Source organism: Hemibagrus wyckioides, linkage group LG20, assembly GCF_019097595.1.
Source record: "Hemibagrus wyckioides isolate EC202008001 linkage group LG20, SWU_Hwy_1.0, whole genome shotgun sequence".
In the NCBI taxonomy this organism is placed as follows: Eukaryota; Metazoa; Chordata; class Actinopteri; order Siluriformes; family Bagridae; genus Hemibagrus; species Hemibagrus wyckioides.
In genome coordinates this window covers 10,006,390-10,026,242 of record NC_080729.1, presented here as the reverse complement: position 1 = coordinate 10,026,242, position 19,853 = coordinate 10,006,390, and the positions used below count along the sequence as shown (strand labels likewise).

At 36.5% G+C, this 19,853-nt stretch overlaps 1 protein-coding gene across 1 annotated transcript in view; it reads right to left on the bottom strand.

The window, feature by feature from the left end:
• Nucleotides 1-1,005: 1,005 nt before the first annotated feature.
• Nucleotides 1,006-19,853, bottom strand: part of LOC131371138 (integrin beta-1-like) — a 38,276-nt gene continuing 19,428 nt past the window's right edge. Inside the window, exons 5-16 of the mRNA XM_058418929.1 lie at nt 17,171-17,341; nt 16,789-17,027; nt 16,513-16,668; nt 16,335-16,430; nt 16,148-16,237; nt 12,706-12,846; nt 12,332-12,534; nt 6,178-6,416; nt 5,823-6,045; nt 5,430-5,659; nt 2,850-3,016; nt 1,006-2,646 (exon numbers count right to left, since the gene is read on the bottom strand). Coding sequence (XP_058274912.1) covers nt 2,581-2,646; nt 2,850-3,016; nt 5,430-5,659; nt 5,823-6,045; nt 6,178-6,416; nt 12,332-12,534; nt 12,706-12,846; nt 16,148-16,237; nt 16,335-16,430; nt 16,513-16,668; nt 16,789-17,027; nt 17,171-17,341 — 2,021 coding nt within the window. The 3' untranslated portion in view covers nt 1,006-2,580. The remainder of the gene's footprint in view (nt 2,647-2,849; nt 3,017-5,429; nt 5,660-5,822; nt 6,046-6,177; nt 6,417-12,331; nt 12,535-12,705; nt 12,847-16,147; nt 16,238-16,334; nt 16,431-16,512; nt 16,669-16,788; nt 17,028-17,170; nt 17,342-19,853) is intronic.

Below are 19,853 nucleotides of genomic sequence, written 5' to 3'. Positions count from 1 at the left end.
CCCCAAGCTGACAAAGAAATGTCTTTGTCAAAGAACAGCAAAATATCATGGTCTTCTTTACCATATGACAGTCAGGACAGGATGGCAGCAGAAAATGTCATGAAGATGACCACAGGGCCAACACTGTAACACAACTTTTATAGAGACTACTGCTCAAGAGTTACTGATTATGTTAGCTTACTTAGCTAACTAAAGTGTAACTAGCCATAATTAACGACATAAGATAATGACATTTATTCACATACACAATAAAATCCTTCAATACTGCAAGCTAACAGATTTCATATTAAAGAAAATCACCATTATGATTAACACAGGACATGCTCACTTTTTTTGCAAATATGATGCTGAATTCTTGTAAGAAAAAAATTGTATGTTACTGAGACAGAGCAGGTATCTGAATGCATCTTCCTTCTGTTCAACAAATCCTGTAGGTAAGGTCATGGGTGTGCAGGTGGCGGGATGGGGTCAGTTTTCTTTCATTGTAGGCTACAGTATTTCAGGTTGTGACACTGCAGTTGTAATGCTCTACCGAACTGTTTTTGCTCGCTAAATTGAAATGTTGTGCTGTAGCTCGGGTTCCTTGCTGTGCTGTAATTGGACAACTGCTTTTTGGGGGGGGAGAAGAAAAAAAAGAGAGACATGTGGAATAATGTAATGGAGTAGAAAGTATGACATGTTATTTCAAAATGTAGTGGAGTGAAAGTAAGAAAGTCTCAAAACAATTTTACACTTTAGTACAGATACTGGAAAAAGATAGTACAGTAACAATTTACATCGTTACTACCCACCACTAGATGGCAGTGATTCCCTCAAAATATTAAGTTAAGGGTACCATCATTTTTGTCCAGGCCAGTTTCTTTAGTTTGTACATTATTTATTATTACTTTTGTCAGTTTCAAGTTCTTTCAGTGACCATTGTGGGTTTTTCTTTCTTTAATGGAAGGGTACCAACAATTTCATCCAAATGTGTACAACCAACCAATGTAATATTAGCACAAATAATATCTGCAAAATGATCAAGGGCTTTTATTTTTAACACATGGAAAACAAATGAGTTTTTTTTTTATTTTTATTAATAAATAACTACTGAAACAATCATAAGCATAATGCAGAATTAAGAGTACTTTTAAAATGCAGTCTGGGAGCATGTGGTTTTAATATTCAACAGTATTAAAAGACAGTAAAAATTCTCATGAACAATTATTGCATAACATCTGATTGCACCTTGTCCTGCAAGCATAGGCCCAAGGAGGATGGATATCTAGACAGCAGTGAAAAAAATATAGTTCAATACAAAGTAAGCAAGTTCTCCAACTCTACTTCTGGTAACAAATATGGCATGAAAATTGGGCTCCAAAAAGACCAATATTTGGTTTTCATGGTCAAGAGAAATTAGAAACCTGAGCATCAAAGTTTTGAAGACTTGAAGTTGTTATACACAACATATACATTTAAATTTTTTGAGTGCTAAACATCTGTCTGAATACATTCAAATGAATCCTACTGTTGTTCATGTCCCTGAGGTGCACCCACATTCAGATCAATGTTTTGCAGTCAAACAGTTTAGAATCCAGTCCACTATGCAATAGTGACACTGCAATCATATCTATTCAGAATGGAATTCTGTGCTGAAAGGGTAAGGGATAATTTATTATTTGAACCATAAAATGGCAACATGAAATGAAAACATAAATATATAAACTTATTGAGTGCATCTCAAAGTATATCCACAGACAGCAGTCCTAACTTTCCTGAAAATAGATCCAAACACCATAGCCTCCAAAAATACACAGGGCTACATGCAGGATACATAGAACACAGCTATGTTTCTATGCTAAGCCTTCTCCAGTGCACTTTTTCTTGTATTTCAGCCTTTAACACAGCTGAATCAGGAGTATAAGGAAAAGGAAAAAAGCTAATTGGGGACCACAATGACCGAATTAAGAACACAGCACAACGCACTTCCAAACCAGTGGCCTGCTACATGCTACACCAGTGGTTGGGATTTTTTTTTTTTTTTAAATCAGTGAAGAACATGTGATTATACATATCATCAAGCTTACAGGGTTAACTAAAATAGTGTTTTCACTAATGAGACAGTTTTTGACACTATTGTAACCATGTACTATTGTAGCAGTGTTTCTCAGCCCGGATATATGAAGACAACTGAAATACACATTTGTGCTTTGAAATACACAAATGTGCATTGCCGGAAAAGTCTGAGATAAGAAATGGAAAACATCAAAACTGGATAATATTACTCTATGCAGAAGACAGAACTTGCTTAAAAAAACCCAAATCCAGTCCTGTGACAAGACCAAAAATAAATTTTAAAATAATTAGAAAAAAATTATTAAAATAAACATTAAAAAAAAAACACAACATAATGCATTCAGTATGCAACACACTGAAATACAAAATAAGCAGATTATAAATCAAGTTGTGGAGAATGCACAGCTAACAAATGTGTGTAATCATTAAAAAAAAAAAAAAAAAAAAAGGACAAGTGAACACAAGACATCCTCCTTTGCTCCTGAAATTATTTGCATACAGTGTTTGGGAAAGACCATATGTCCCTCACTTTCCCTCATATTTGGGATTGACCACTGTAGTCACTGCACTCTTATAGATGGGATTCTCACCCTGAAAGGAAAATAGGTACAGGGTCAGTACATGTTTACTTTTGCAGAATTATGAGACCAAACTATAATTTAACCAGCTAAGTAAGTGGATGGGAGCCTAGGTCAAAACAAATGCCACCAAGCACACAACAGACTTCTTACTACCTCATCTATAACCTACATAAGAAGTATATGTTTAATATGTAAAAAAAAATGTATACAAACCGCATCCCACTTGGCATTCATCTTCTCCTTCTCAAACTTTGCAAACTCTCTGCGGTCATGAATAATCATGAGCAGCTTCCAGATGAAAAGCAGGGCCAGACCGATAAGAACGATGCCTGCAACCAAACCCGCTACGATTGGGATAATGTCAGGACCAGTAGGGCATTCTAGGAACACAATCAATCATTAGGTAAATAAGGAAATACTAGTTATTTAAATGCACACAAATGTGCATGAAAGGTAGGGCTGCACGATTATGACAAAAATCATAATTGTCGATTATTAATTTCAAAATAATTCCACACCACAGATAAAGCATTTCTTTTCGGTTCTAATGCTTTATTGTTCTCAGCAACACTTTGCAAACTATCTGATGTTTCTTCATCAGTGCACATATTTGCGAAATTAACATGATGAGATAGACATGCGCAAGTAGATAATCAGGGCGTTGATAAGGACACGCCTACAGACTATTAGGCCTATTAAAAGTCTTTTTTCACCCCTCACAATGTAACATGCAATAAACACCCCTTAAGCACACAGAATAACGTAAGTAGATTTTTTTTTGTAATCGCAGCTTTAAGCGATTACATAATCGTGGCATCTGTAATCATAATTGCGATAAAAAAAAAAAAATAAAAAAAAAAAACCGATTAATTGTGCAGCCCTAATGACAAGAACAAACAGGATCTGACAAAATTAAAAAGCATCACTGACACAAAGTAACAACAATTGGAACAATTACTTTTCAGAGGAAAATTAACATGTTATTTTATGAGAGATTTTAAAATTTATTGTATTTGTAATGCATTTGCTGAATACACTATTCATCTTGCTTTTTTTAAACTGATACCCAACTATAGGTATTTTATTTGAAGTTTAGCAAGATTTAGCAAGTTTAACAATTTTACCTAAATGTGTGTTTATATTTGTAATTGTTTGCCATTCACACACCATCAGGTTTGTTTTTCCAAGATGTAACTAAGCTGAGGTGTCTTATATTAGCACTTCAATCATATGATTTTATTTAAACTTGTTAAAGCTAATTCATAATAGATTAATTGAACAACAACAACAACCAAATCTCTGGGATGACTATTTTTTATTAGGAGGCCAAGCACCAAAGGTAGATAAAGGTTCTATTCTCTTCAGTCCTTGGAAGGGGCTGTGTGCATCTTAATTAATCTGTCAAATCAGGATATCTACCATGTTGATAATCAACTGTTTTTTTTTTTTTGCTCTTATTTTTAGAAATGTGATATGATTAGACAAAATTTGCATCATGGTATCAGTCAGAAAATAATGATTCTTGGTTGATTGGTTGAATGATTCTCTAATGATTCTTTTTTGTATCTGTGATGTTTGTGATGGTCAAGATGGTCAGCTCATATTTTTAATACATCTTGACACACTCTGCTTTGGGCTGACTGAGTGATACTGTTTGTTTAAGACCTCATCTTATGACAGTGATATTCTTTGTTTTGTCCTAGAAATTCTTTTTGTTCTGTTTTAATAAACATGTGCAAAACACTGACAGTTCCATAATTTAGATAATCCTATAATTTCGTAATAAACCGCAAGTGAACACAAACAAAAGATGGCAGCAGAAACAGACATGGTGGTTAATAGATAACACTGAATATTACACCTTTCTCCTGTTTATGTCAGTAAATTTCGAAGTGTTTTGCTATTCAATCACCGTCTCTGCATTGTTCTTTTGCAATAGCTTCCCTGATATCAGCAGAGGTAGTGGCAGAAGCACAACTCAGGCTTCTTTTCTGAGCTGAGTGAGTCCAAAAATTCTCAATGCTTTTATATATTGACATATACACATAATTAATTATTCTCTTATTTGGGGCTTCTGTATAGTCTTTGGGCTGATTCTGTGTAATTAAACAAATTTGTTGTTTCCTTGACATATCAATCTTGCCTTCATTATTTTACAAAAAATAACTTGTGTATAAACAATTGTGTAAAATTCAAGAATTGGTCGACATCAAGTGAAAGGCACAGTGGGGATTTAATCAATTCAATCATCATTATTAAAGTCTGTGTTCAAAATTATTAAATATAGCAAGCAAGTTACAGCTGATATTATCAGGAGAGAGCTGTGCCTCTCATACACTGGGTTATGCGCATCTTATTATGCTCAGTGCCCAGTGTTATCTGGGGCATTTTGATTTAGTGTATCCATGTTTGTTGATCTCTCAACATCCTCCATTTAATTGTGAAATCATGGCACATTTTTCTAACAGAAAAGATACAAGCCAACATGTACTGAATATAATTTTTCATTAATTTTTTCGCTGTCATATTGTATGGTAGCACAGTTTGGCATAGAATATAGTATCTCAGTTTTGGGCTAAAATAAATGCATCAAGAGCTTCAGTTTTAGACTTTCATCAGTCTTAAACTGTTATAGTTATGATAACAGATCCTCAGAGGTAGAACTGTAACAAATTTCAAGAATTTTCTTCAAATATTTGAAGTTGCTAAGAATGCTCAATCGTTGTTGTCACTTACAAGAACTAGTGCCCATCCTTATTTTTTAGCAAAAAACATAGGTCATGTTTCACTTACCCCGCTTCTCAACCACATAAACCTCAGCACTGTCATTCTTGGTGGCATAAGTGAAGAAGAACCAGCAGTCATCGGCATCACGCTCTTTGCAGTGAGTGAGGTAGGGCTGACTGTTTGGCTGAGGAAGTTGCTCCTTTTCCTTCACCTTATTTAGTTTAAAGTAGTTGCATTTCTCTTCACATTTATCTTTCATCTCTCCAGTGTTAAATGCACGGCACTGAACACAGGGTCTGTACAGAGCACACAATGACAAGGTCATTTTGCACATGTGCGATCAAAATGATGATATAAAATACTGACAGGGATACTGACTAATTTGTTTAACATTCACTCTTGATAGTTTGGTTGTACAAAGACAGTATACAAATTAAAAATTTAGTATTCTTCACTGACTTGTGTTCTGTGCAGACTCCAGGACAAGTGGGACAAATCTCACAGGTGGGACCCTGGAACTTTGGGTCAGTGCATTTACACACTCCACAGGCACAATTGCCACGACCATTACATATCTGCCCATTACTGGCCACACAGGGCTGCTTGTCCAGTGGGCAGTCACATGCACTGCCTGTGTAGTTTGCATCACATACACACACTCTGCAGACACACTGGCCATGACCTGTAAGACAAAAATAAAAAATTATTATATATAATATAAAATAGCATATTAAAAGGCAAAGCAAAATTTCAATAAAAAGACGGACATATTACAAATGTTAAAATCCATGACAGAATTGGCGTGCAATCTCACCTCCACATAGCTTGTTGTTCGATCGGTCACAGTTGAAGTTGTCACATTCACAGTACTTCCCTTCATAGCGCTCCTCTGGGTTGTCTCGCTTCTTGCATTCACATGTTCCACATATACAGTCCCCGTTGTTGCTACAGATATCTGTGCCATTATCCATGCGGCAGTTTGCATCAAGATCCTCTGCCCTGACATCATCTTTGCTACATTCACAAACTCTTCCAATACGCCCCTCATTGCATCTGACAAGTCACAAGAAAGCATCTTTAGTGTTACTATGCAATACAGCATCATTTCAAGGCCTATCCTCTCGTTTAATATAAAGGATAGCAAAGGTAAACATGTTAAGGTTTTAATTTCAGATCTTAGATAGCTCTTTTCTAAATCAAGAAATAAAATTATTAAAATTTTATAGTTTTTAAATTCCAAATAATAACAAATTAAAACATTTAATAACACCAAACGACTCCAAAGCCACCTACATGCTGTAAATGGTTTAGCAGGCACAGCATAAACAATAGAATAGGAGTTTAGATGAAGGACTTTGTACTCCATACTCATTTGCCAAAAACCAATACGGATAACGGAATAATGTATAACATACATAACTGGTTAATACCATATTTAATCTCTGCCAGCATTCAGACTGTCATCCAAGTGCTTTATTAACCCTCTGCCATTATACTACCTTAAGATGTTAGACAACAAATTTGACTCAGACATTTATTGTTGCAGAGCAGTATTTTTTCCTAAAGAAAAAAAAACCTGATGGGTTGAACAAGGACTGTATTTTATTTGTTTTTTATTTTATTTATTTACATAATTACCATTTTTATATTCCATTTAAGCTGCTTTGAGAAAGTCTTTATCCCTAATGAGTAAGCCAGAAGCAACACTGGCAAGAGAAAAACTCCCCGAGATGATACGGGAATTAAAGTAACAAATTCCTTCCTGACAAAGCCATTAAATGGTCAAGGACCTGATCACAAAACCGACTGCAGCAACAGCAGTTCAAGGCCACCGCTATGGTCTCCAAGTCCCATGTATCTCCAGGCTGTCCATGTTTGGGCCATCTTCAGCACCTCCACTACAAAGATAGTGCTGGTTAAAGTGGTAAATGACCTACTACTGGCCTACAACCATGGTCTTGTCTCATTGACTGACTTTAGTGCATCTTTGATTAGACTGCTATTATTCTCCTTGATTGACTAGAAAATATTTTTGGAGTCTAGGGAACAGCCCTCTCCTGCTTCAACTTAAATGGTGTTCCACATGGCTTCGTTTCAGGCATAGTGGTTTTTTCTTTATATATGCAACCACTGGGTACACTTATTTGTAAACATGCTATTAGCTTCCACTCTTTATGGTGATGACCACAGTTATATAATTCAGCAAAGCCAGAAAAGAGATGCCAGCTTAATAAAGTGGAGGTATGTCTAAAGGACATTAGACACTGGATGCTATATAATGTTCTCCTACTTAATTCTGACAAGACAGAAATATTCCTTTTAGGCCCACAGTTAGCAAAGCTTTCAGATTATGTACTTTGAAGCTCATTTACATAATAATATTAATATTAAACATTAATATTACTAAATATTACTAAGAACAGGCTTCTTTTGTCTAAGAAATATTCTTGTAATAAATATAAATGTCACTACATAATGAATACAACCAGTTGTATCCAATACCTCTAGGTTGGACTAACGTAATGCCTTCCTATCTGGATGCTCCCGTAAGTGCATAAGCAAGTTCATGTTAGTCCATAATGCAGTAGCCAGGGGTCTTACTTGAACCAGAGGATGTGACCATGTAACCCTAATCTTATCTACACTGAAGTGGATCCCAATAAAATCTCACATTAAATGGTACACCTATGCCACAGACACTTTTGTTTGTACCTCAAATAATGTCTACAGCAGGGGCAGACCTTACAAAGCCATCAATATGGAACAGCCTTCCAAACATTTTTCTGGAGTTAGAAACAGTCCCAGCTTTAAAGTCTAGGCACACATTTGTTCAGTCTTGCATAGAGTGTTTAGATCAGGGGTGTCTAATCCAGATAGGGCCAGGGTGGGTATGATCCCTACCCAAGTCTATTGAAAACCAAGATCAACTGATTAAACAGGAGGAATCAGATGTGGCTTCTGCTTGATGAAAACCTGCACCCACACTGGCTCTTTGTGGATAAGATTGCCCATATGAGACAAAAAACAAAAAAACAAAAACAAAAAAACAAAAACAAAAAAAAAATGAAAGCCTGGTGAACTCCATGCCCAAGAGGGTTAAGGCAGTCCTGGAAAATAATGGTGGCCACACAAAATATTGACATTTTGGGCCCAATTTGGACATTTCCACTTAGCTTGTGCTGTGTGTTGAGTTATTTTGAGGGGACAGCAAATTTACACTGTTATACAGGCTGTACACTCACTACTTTACATTGTAGCAGAGTGTCATTTCTTCAGTGTTGTCACATGAAAACATAAAATATTTACAAAAATGTAAGGGGTGTACTCAGTTTTGTGAGATACTTTATACATACACATACAGTATATATAGTACACTACAGTATATATACACATACACTACTCACAAAAAGTTAAGGATATTTGGCTTTTGGGTGAAATTTATGGAAAATGTAAAAAGTTCACGCTACAGTGATATCATAAAAGTAGGACATTTAAATAGAAGCATGCAATGGTGATTTCCTCATCTCAAACAATTTAATGAAACAAAAGCCAACAGTGGTGGGTATACCACAACAAAAATTGTCAATGTCTCAATAATTTGCCATGTGCCCTTGACCATCAATTAGAGCTTGACAACGATGTCTCATGCTGTTCACGAGTCGACTTATTGTCTTACTGGCCCATGCAAGACGATGACACCTGTGCCTGGTGGTGTGGTCAGGTACCCTTGCAGGTAGAGCTGGGCAATTAATCGTTATTATCGATTAATTTATTTAAATAATAAATTTATGGTTTATGTTGATGTTGAAAAAACGAAAATCAATTTTCCGATTTCACTTTGGTTTGGCAGAGCGAGCTTCTGAAGTTCTGTGACGCAAAGAGAAACAAGCTAAGAGAGGCGCGGTTTCTTCATACGCGCTAAAAGCCGGGGAGCAGCCGAAAGTCTGCCCCCATCATATTTTGTTATATTACTTTATTTTACTAGAATAATTAGAACTTTATTAGTAAGTTTGCATTTTATAAATACCCCAAAAAAGTTATGTTGTTGTATTGATTATTGTTTTTCTAAAATAACAAAAAAAAAAAACTTGTTAGTGAAAGTAATTTTGCACTTTTAGTCCAAATTAGCAGTTCATATGTTTGGTTATATTGTTTCTGCTCAAATTAAAAAAATCTATTCTATAGTCTGTAGTGTGTTAAATTTTTTTTAAAGAAAAATAATCGTTTTAAAATTGAAAATCGAATTTTGTTTTAAAAAATCGGAGATTCAATTTTTTGGCCATATCGCCCAGCTCTACTTGCAGGTCATCTAGCACGCAGACCGCGCTGATGTAAACGGTTTCGAATGGTCTGACGTGACACTTGGGTGCCTCTCACCTCCCTTAAATGTGCCTGGAGTTGAGTGGCATTTATCATCTGGTTCCACAGGGCACTGTTCACAATGAAGCGGTCATCAACGTGGGATGTGGCCAAAGGACGTCCACTTCTATGCCTTTCTGTGACTCTTCCAGTCTCTCTGTATCTCTGTCGCAACCTGCTGATGACACTCTGTGACACTCTAAGCTCAGTGGCCACTTCCCTCTGAGAACATCCTGTTTGAAGCCTCGCAATGGCGAGGTACTGTTGATCAATTGTTAGGTGTGGTCTGGTCTCATGAACAGTATGATGAAGAGGACTGTTTAAATACCAATTCTAATTGAACCAGAAAATGTATTGGTTGATTCATGGATCAAACACCAGTTGTGAATTTTGCCATTGTTAGAGAACCACCTTGTTAGAGAACAGCAAGTTATGCAAAAAGTACTGAAACTCTGAACAGATGGACATGTGCATTCAAAAGTGTAGAGAAGGTCAAATTAAGTTCACCTGTAAAGGTTATAGTGCATTTTAGGTGCATCCTGAAATTTCACCCGAAAGCCAAATATCCTTAAATTTTTGTATATATAAAATCACATCATACACACACCTCTCTCCCTCTCTATATATATTACACCGTGCTCAACATAAAAGAGTACATCCCCTTTGAAAAGTAACATTTTAAGCAGCATCTCAATGAACACAATCCACACAATCTCCAAATTGCTGACAAGACTAAGTTTAATATAACACCTGTTTAACTTATAATATAAAAGTAAGGTTAATAATATAACTTAGAGAACACAATTTTCAGTTTTACTCAAATTAGGGTAATACAAAAATGAGTACACCCCACTGAAAGTCTCTGGAGCAAAGCTAAATTTTATACTACAAATGTCTAATTTAACAAAAATTCAACCACAGCTCTACATTTCGACTTGCGTCGTTTTCGCTCATCTTTAAGTATCAAATTGAAAAATTAAATCCAATTAACGGCACTTTACACAACCTTACGTCGGTCTCTCTGTCGCAGAGTAAGAATGAAAAATGGCTAATAAAACCAAACTAAGGAAAAAAAAATCTTTACACATTCAATATAAAAATAAAAGAATAGATAAATCATCTATCTTCTATCAAAATAAAAATATAGAAAATACACATTCAATATAAAAATAGTACTGATACCACATACAGCACTTTATAGGGGCATTTCCAACTTACGACTTACGTCACATCTCTTGGAAAATTATATATATATTTGTTTTACATTTTAGATTTGTGTGTAACTAAAGTGCTGTAACAAGAATTTCCTTTAGGGAAGGAAAGTCTGTTTTGTCTGTCTGTCTCTCTCTCATTTTTATAACAGGGATTACTGACAATTTTAAGATCACAGGAGTTTTTGGCCATGAAGTACTTAAAATGGACAACACAAGCAGTGGACATGCAGTATGGCAGGGTTTCTGCTGTCACCGAGAGACTGAAGCTACCATGGTGTAAACTTGCAAATGTCACCACAGATGGATTGCCAAAACTTAACAGTAAAAAACATCAGGCTGCTGAAAAGAATAATGAGGATAAGGATAAGGTGAAAAATCCTTCAACTTCATATGAGGGAGGGGACTTAGCTATCATTAATTCATCAAATTCTTTGAAGAAACTCATGTTGATCACCAGGACTGACCACTTACAGTCCTTTGGTTAAGTAAGTATGTCAGGGTGAGAGCTTAAAGGGGAGATAAGCTCACTTTTTGAGTTAATGTGGAAAGCTGTCACTTTCCCTGAGCTGAGTGACACAGATTGGCTTTGTGACTGAGTTTACTGTGGACATATTGGGACACATGAATGATCTGAACATGAAGCTACAAGGGGAATTTGTGCACGAAATCTATACAAATGTAAAAAGCCTTCTAAGCCAAAATGACTATTCTTAAGACAAATTCTAAACAACTCATTTGCTCATTTCCCCACATTTGCAAACCCCTCAACATGCACAGAAATAGAGCAAACCACTGGAATACCTGGACAGAGAATTCTACCATCAACTCTCTGATTTTGAAAAAATTAAGACACCGCTGGTGTCATGTCCCCTGTCACAGGAGTCTGAAACAGCACTGCAGAAGTTTTTAAAATGATAGATCTTCAAAGTGACATTAGATAAAAAGTTGTCTTTACTTTTTAGGTAATAGCTTTCACATGTAATTTATATTAGTTCATCATCCCATTTGCTACTGGCCCTGCCTGTCTGTCAAATTTTATAACCCAGTGTGGCCTGTGAGCCAAAATGTTTGCTCTGTATAGAAGGCAGACAGAGACTACATAAAGAAAATGACTAGTGTTTATCATGAACTTTTTTCAGTGTTCATCCAGATTGGATAGATGCCCAAACAGATTTAAGTGATTTAAGTCATTAACAATACTCATTTCCTGTAAGATACCTGGAGGCATTTATACCAATAGAAAAATAGATTTTTTTTGCTTGGTAGTAAACAAAAAACAAAAAACAAAAAAGCATATTCGAAAAAAATTTAACCATGACATTAAATACTGAATATTTAAGTTAAAAAAAAATTAATGACATAGTGTATATATATTATTTGAGATTGCTCGCCTACCTGCATGCCCCACACTCGAGGGTTCCATTGCCAAAGTGACACACTTCACTATTGGGGATACCTTGTTTGGAACAATTACACTCACAGATGAAGTTTAGAGCAATCACTACCTCCTCACTGAAGCCTAGAGGCTTGATCGTTATTACCTCTTGTTTACCCTGTGATGGGCAGCCCTTAGTTGTTATGGCTATGTCAAAGGTTACCTGTGTAAAGAGAACGAACATTAGTGCACATCCTATTCAACTCCTTGCACCAAAAACTATGATATAACTACCAAAACAAAAGATCTTATCAGACTGTATTCGCAGTTTTAACATGCATTATCTCCTCACAATGAGTGTGAATTCACTTCTTCACATTCCAATTGTTCTTACCTCATCACCGATAGAGATGTTTGAGCACTTTCTTCCATTGTCTCCTGTTTCACTCACTCCATTCTTGCAGTGGGACACGTATGAGATGGACACTCCCTCAGGCAGCTTGCTGTTCTCCAGGATCACCTCAGATGAAAGAGACTAGCCAGATATTTGGAAATGATTGAAAGGAGGTTCATGAGATTCAAACAATGCAAATACTTCAACAAGAAAACAGACCAAGATTCCATCAAAAGAATCTCACTTTGCCCAATTTGCATGTTAAAAACATTAAAATCCTTACTTTGGTATATTATACCAATAGTTGCACTATAAGACAAACTAAAGTTTGGTCACCTGACCAATCACACAGAATGTATTGAATATCCAAACCTAGATTTATTGTCCCCCTTTGCTGTTATAATAACCTCCACTCTGCCTTAAAGGCTTTCTACTACATTTTAGAGTGAGGCTGTGGGGATCTGGCAATTTAGATAAAAGAGCTTAAGTGATTGATGTTACACAAGTGACTGAAGTTCCTGAAGTTGGGCAAGGAAGACTTGCATGCAGGTGGCAGTCCAGTTGACCCCAAAAGTATTCTGTGGTGTTGAGGTCAGGGACTTGTGTAGGCCACACAAAGTTCTTGGCAAACCATATCATTTAAGGATCTACTGTAGCTTTGTCTTTTAGCTGAGTTTATATAAATGGTGAATGAATTAATCCACCTCTATACCATCATGACGCCATGGCAGTAGATACTAATCAACTGTTAAATAGCAAAGTAAAAATGAAATTAGGCTACAGTACACCTCACAAGGAATAGTCACTTTTATTACAGCCCGCATTGAAAATGCATTTGTAAGGATGTCTGTGACCAAATCGATTTCTTCTCCTCAGTCAGCCATTGTGAGCTTTTTTATATTTTTATATATATATATATATAGATATATATATATATATATATATATATATATATATATATATATATAAATAAATTATATAATATATATATATATATATATATATATATATATATATGTATATATATATATATATATATATATATATATATATATATATATATATATTACACACACAGACACACACTATATTGCCAAAAGTATTCGCTCACCTGCCTTGACTCGCATATGAACGTAAGTGACATCCCATTCCTAATCCATAGGGTTCAATATGACGTCGGTCCACCCTTTGCAGCTATAACAGCTTCAGCTTCTTCTGGGAAGGCTGTCCACAAGGTTTAGGAGTGTGTTTATGGGAATTTTTGACCATTCTTCCAGAAGCGCATTTGTGAGGTCACACACTGATGTTGGACGAGAAGGCCTGGCTCTCAGTCTCCGCTCTAATTCATCCCAAAGGTATTCTATCGGGTTGAGGTCAGGACTCTGTGCAGGCCAGTCAAGTTCATCCACACCAGACTCTGTCATCCATGCCTTCATGGACCTTGCTTTGGTCACTGGTGCACAGTCATGTTGGAAGAGGAAGGGGCCAGCTCCAAACTGTTCCCACAAAGTTGGGAGCATGGAATTGTCCAAAATGTCTTGGTATGCTGAAGCATTCAGAGTTCCTTTCACTGGAACTAAGGGGCCAAGCCCAGCTCCTGAAAAACAACCCCACACCATAATCCCCCCTCCACCAAACTTTACACTTGGCACAATGCAGTCAGACAAGTACCGTTCTCCTGGCAACCGCCAAACCCAGACTCATCCATCAGATTGCCAGATGGAGAAGCCCGATTCGTCACTCCAGAGAACGCGTCTCCACTGCTCTAGAGTCCAGTGGCGGCGTGCTTTACACCACTGCACCCGACGCTTTGCATTGCACTTGGTGATGTATGGCTTGGATGCAGCTGCTCGGCCATGGAAACCCATTCCATGAAGCTCTCTGCGCACTGTTCTTGAGCTAATCTGAAGGCCACATGAAGTTTGGAGGTCTGTAGCGATTGACTCTGCAGAAAGTTGGCGACCTCTTCGCACTATGCGCCTCAGCATCCGCTGACCACGCTCCATCAGTTTACGTGGCCTACCACTTCGTGGCTGAGTTGCTGTCGTTCCCAAACACTTCCACGTTCTTATAATACAGCTGACAGTTGACTGTGGAATATTTAGGAGCGAGGAAATTTCACGACTGGATTTGTTGCACAGGTGGCATCCTATCACAGTTCCACGCTGGAATTCACTGAGCTCCTGAGAGCGACCCATTCTTTCACAAATGTTTGTAAAAACAGTCTGCATGCCTAGGTGCTTGATTTTATACACCTGTGGCCATGGAAGTGATTGGAACACCTGATTCTGATTATTTGGATGGGTGAGCGAATACTTTTGGCAATATAGTGTATTATTTTTATATTATATATATATATATATATATATATATATATATATATATATAGATATATATAGCTATATATATATATATATATATATATATATATAGATAGATATATATAGCTATATATCTTTTACTAGATGAATGTCCTTTTTTTTATTTATTTTAATTAAGATTATTCAATTTTGAGATATATATATATATATACATACATACATACATACATACATATACACACACATACACACACACACACTCACACACACTATATACATACATATATATTTTATTTAGTTTGTGTGGTTCACTGCCTCTGACTACTCTAATTATCCAATCAAATGATGGGAAATTGCTGACAATCGTATGCCTGCTAGATGGCCCCAGTGATGCCAACTCGAAATCTGATTGGTTAATGTAACGATTTCATTGCCACTTATTTTAAGCTACGGGCGCCTGCACTATTGATTCTGAAGGCCTTAAGACAGATTTCTTTCACCCTGGCTATATATGATGTCAGCCACTGGCTGAAATATGATTGGATAAATACTCTCATCATAAATATACACTACTGGAAGCAGTGCAACCAAGAGAAAAGCTATGAAATGTCGAGAACAGGCTATAGGGAATAATTTAATACACATTTATGGAACAATATATTAAATTGCAAGTCAGCGATTCAGATCACTGCTGTTTAGGCCAGCAGAGAAGTCCTTGCTGGCCCTGACAGCACACCACTGCTCAAAACGTAGCTCTTTAGCTTTTACTAGATGAATGTCCTTTTTTTTTTTTTAATTTATTTTAATTAAGATTATTCAATTTTGATGCAGATTTACATACTTTATGCTATATACTTCTCTTTCTATTTTCTTTCCTATGTAAAGTAAAAGGCTAGACCCCTTATTTCCAGTGAAGAAAAATGTAATACGCTACAGCAAAAATTTTACATACTATTCAATTGTGGGCTTACAATATTGTAGCAACAGAAAGGATCACAAATGGGTCCACACACTTTTAGCTATATAATGTACATTTGTACAGCAATACCAATAGAATATAAACAATGCAAGGAATAGTACAATTCATGCATAAACAAGACATACAAGATTGTTTTACTCACATTGTAGGCATCAATGATAAGTCTGATCACATTACTGGAGTTCGCAGACAATGTTCCCACAGCAGACTTTGGGATGAGGTTTTTAAGCTCCTAAAAATGTAATTAATCCTCTCAAAATCTGTTTGCTGTTTTCTTTCTACGCATTTCACATACTTGCAAATTATTACGTGTTATTAAAAATTATTACCTTATAGACAGGTTGGAATTCCTCAGTTACAGCAAAGATTGTCTGAATATTGTTGTCACTCAGTTTCTGTACAAGGTGTGCAATTGAAGGGTAATCCTATAACAGAAATGGTCTTCAGTATTACAGTGCATGTGTGCGCATTTGTAGACTGCTAGGATGTGGAATACAGCATACTTACATAGTAATGGCTCATTGTATATATATTATCTTTCAGGTGGCATTTTCCATCATTGGGAAGCACAATGCCACCCAGTTTACCGTCTCCAGCAAAATGAAAACCAGCATCAGTGGAAAAGACTAGTAGTCGAGTAACATTTCTCCAACCAATCTGTTCCTAAAATTAAAAAACAAAAGTAAAGAAGCATGCGTTAGCTTTCAAACTTTGAAACAGCATAAAAAAGAAGAGGAGTTGTAAAGAGTACTTTAAACTAAGTAACCTTCCTAACAAACTCACCCCACAAACTGCAACTTGCATGATAGCATCAAAGCCTCCCTCAGGTGAGTCAAGGTTTCCAGAAATCTGTTGCCGGCTGACCAGGTTGTTAAACCGACGGCCATCCTCAGTCAGATTCAGTACATTTTTATAGCTGAAGGGGCTTGTGCAGTTCTGATCAGAAGTGCATGGATTCAGCAGCTTAGCAGGTGTTGTACTGATATATGGCATCACAGTCTTTTCCACAAATGAACCAAAACCTGAAAAAAAAAACGAATATATTTGTTCAATAGATATGATGATTAAAATAAGCAGAATGCCAATAAACACGTATAGCTGGTTAATCCCAAATATTATATCATACACAATTAAAAAAAGAATTTGGAGTTTGCAACACCCCTACCAATCCTGAAGTCAGATGTGACTGACTGCATCTCGCGCATCAGGTCCGTTCCCAAATTCTTCACATTCTCCAAATCATCTTTCATGGAGTAACTCAAGTCCATCAGGTAGTACAAGTCAATGGGATAATCCTCTGCCCTTTTAAACTTCAGGGAAAATTTTTGAGGCTCACCTATAACAAAAATAATACCATGTCAATAACAAAGCAACCTTACACAAATTCACATAGGTAGCAGCCTCTATTTCAATGGTAATGCACACCTACACATACATGCAGCTATTTAATCAGCCAATCATGTGGTAGCAGCACAAAGCATAAAATCAGATAGATATTTATTGTCATTGCAAAGTACAGGTACATAGCAACAAAATGCTGTTTGGCATCTACCAGAAGTGCAAATAGTAGAAATTGTACAAATGAACAAGTGCAGATAAATATGTACATCGACAAATAAGGCTATGTTAGAGTGTGCACAGAAAAGTATGTGCAGGTAGTATTTACAGCAGAAAAAGTGACAGGTGTAATTATAATTGTGCTAAAAATGTGTGCATTATGTACAATGTATGTACAACAGTAACAGATAATATACAGTGAATATACAGATAGTATATAGTATGTATAAATGTAGTATATATAAATGTATATAAATAGATAGACAAAAAACTAGGTGTAATCTATGAAATGGACAATATGTAAATTATATTATACAGTGAGAAAATATATCATAATGTACAACCGTGAAAAATATTATATTAACAGAATGTACAGGGTGGAGCAGAACTGTAAAGTGATAAGTGTAGTAAGACATGAGGGTCCTAGCGGTGCATTGTAGAGTTCAGTAGATTTATGGTTGAAGGAAAAAAAACTGGCCCTAAACCTGCTGGTTCTGGTGAGGATGGACCTGTATCTCCTCCTGGATGTAAGGAGGTTGAACAGTTTATGACTCGGGTGGGAGGAGTCCTCGATTATTTTGTGTGCTCTACGCAGACATCTACTGTGGTGAAGAGACTCAATGGCAGGTAGTTGAGTGCCAATGATGCGTTGGGCGGTTTTCACAACCCTTTGCAGTGATTTCTTTTTACACACTGTGGAGCTGCCATGACACACTGTGATGGAGCTCGTCAAGATGCTCTCAGTGATGCAGCGGTAAATGTTGGTCAGGATCTTGGGGGATAGGTGAACTTTCATCTCAGAAGTAAAGACGCTGTTGCACCTTACGAACCAGAGTTGAGGTGTTCAGATGCCAGGACAGATCCTCAGAGATGTGGACACCCAGGAACTTAAAGCTGGAGACACACTCTACTTCAGACCCGTTGATGTAAATAGGGAAGTGTCTGCTGCTGTTAGATTTCCATGATGAGCTCTATGAAGTCCACGATGAGCTCTTTGGTCTTTGTGGCATTAAGGGTGAGGTTGTTCATGGAACACCATGCTGACAGTCTATGGATCTCCTCCCTGTAGGCCGATTCATCATTGTTGCTGATTTGGTCAACAACTGGTGGCATCATCTGCATACTTGATGAAGACTTCGGAGTTATGTTGCGGAACACAGTCATATCATGAACAGGGAGTAGAGCAGTGGGCTCAGCACATAGCCTTGTGGGACACCGGTGTTCAGGATGAGGGTTGAGGATAAGTGATTATAATTTTTTGTTTTATTATCCTTCCTGGCATCCCAAACCAGTGTGGCCATTTTCTTCTTGTCTCTCTTCAACAAGGCCACGGAACTGTCACTTACTCAGTGTTTTTTCTTGTATATAGACTGTTGTGTGAAAATCCCACAAGATTAGTAGACAGAAATATTTCTGTCTCGACTTTTTCATGGCAAATGAATGCTGAAAAAACATTCTATTCAAAGTGCATGTTTGCATACATGCACTTTAAATAGAACTGTGTTAACGTACTTAGTTCTGGTTGTTTTATGCAGCAGTGCATTCTAGGTAGCACCCTGCTCATGGAGGAAGGTGATTTCACATGTATTGCACCAACAATACATGGTTGAAATGACAATAACAGCTTCTTGGCTAATTTAAATCCCAATAATCTCAAGACATTTCTATCCTTATATTTGCTACATTTTGTTTGTACATTTTGGACCTTTAAAAAGTCCAAAATGTTCTAATCACCTGGAAAATTGGCAGAACAATATGAGAAATAGTAAAGTTTAGGTCATTAAAATTTATTAAATTTCTTCAATATACCAGACCAATATTTTGTCACACAGGATAAATAAAAATTGAATAATCATTAATCATTAGGAGATATTAGTTGGTTTTTAAATGCTTCCATGACTGACACTGCAAAAGCTAAATGCTAAAATGCTAACAATAGCATATATACATACTCCATAGCTCACCATTCTAACAAGTAGCGCACAGTAATCCCCTGCTATATCGCTTGCTATATTCACTTATTGCGGTCCCGGTATATCGCGGATTTTTATTTGAAAAATTTTTTTGCGGATTTTCCTGGTATATCGCGGTATCTGCAAACCTTATAGTGAATTGTTTTTCTGTTGAAACAAGGTAATTTATTAATAAAAATATTATTCATTTAATGTTAAATGTTAATGTTAAAATAAACATTAATTAAAATAAAATAAAACGTTAATATCAAATACTGTACAGCATAGTGTTGTTTAGGAAAGCGCGGTGCGAGGACAATGAAAATCAAAATACAGTAG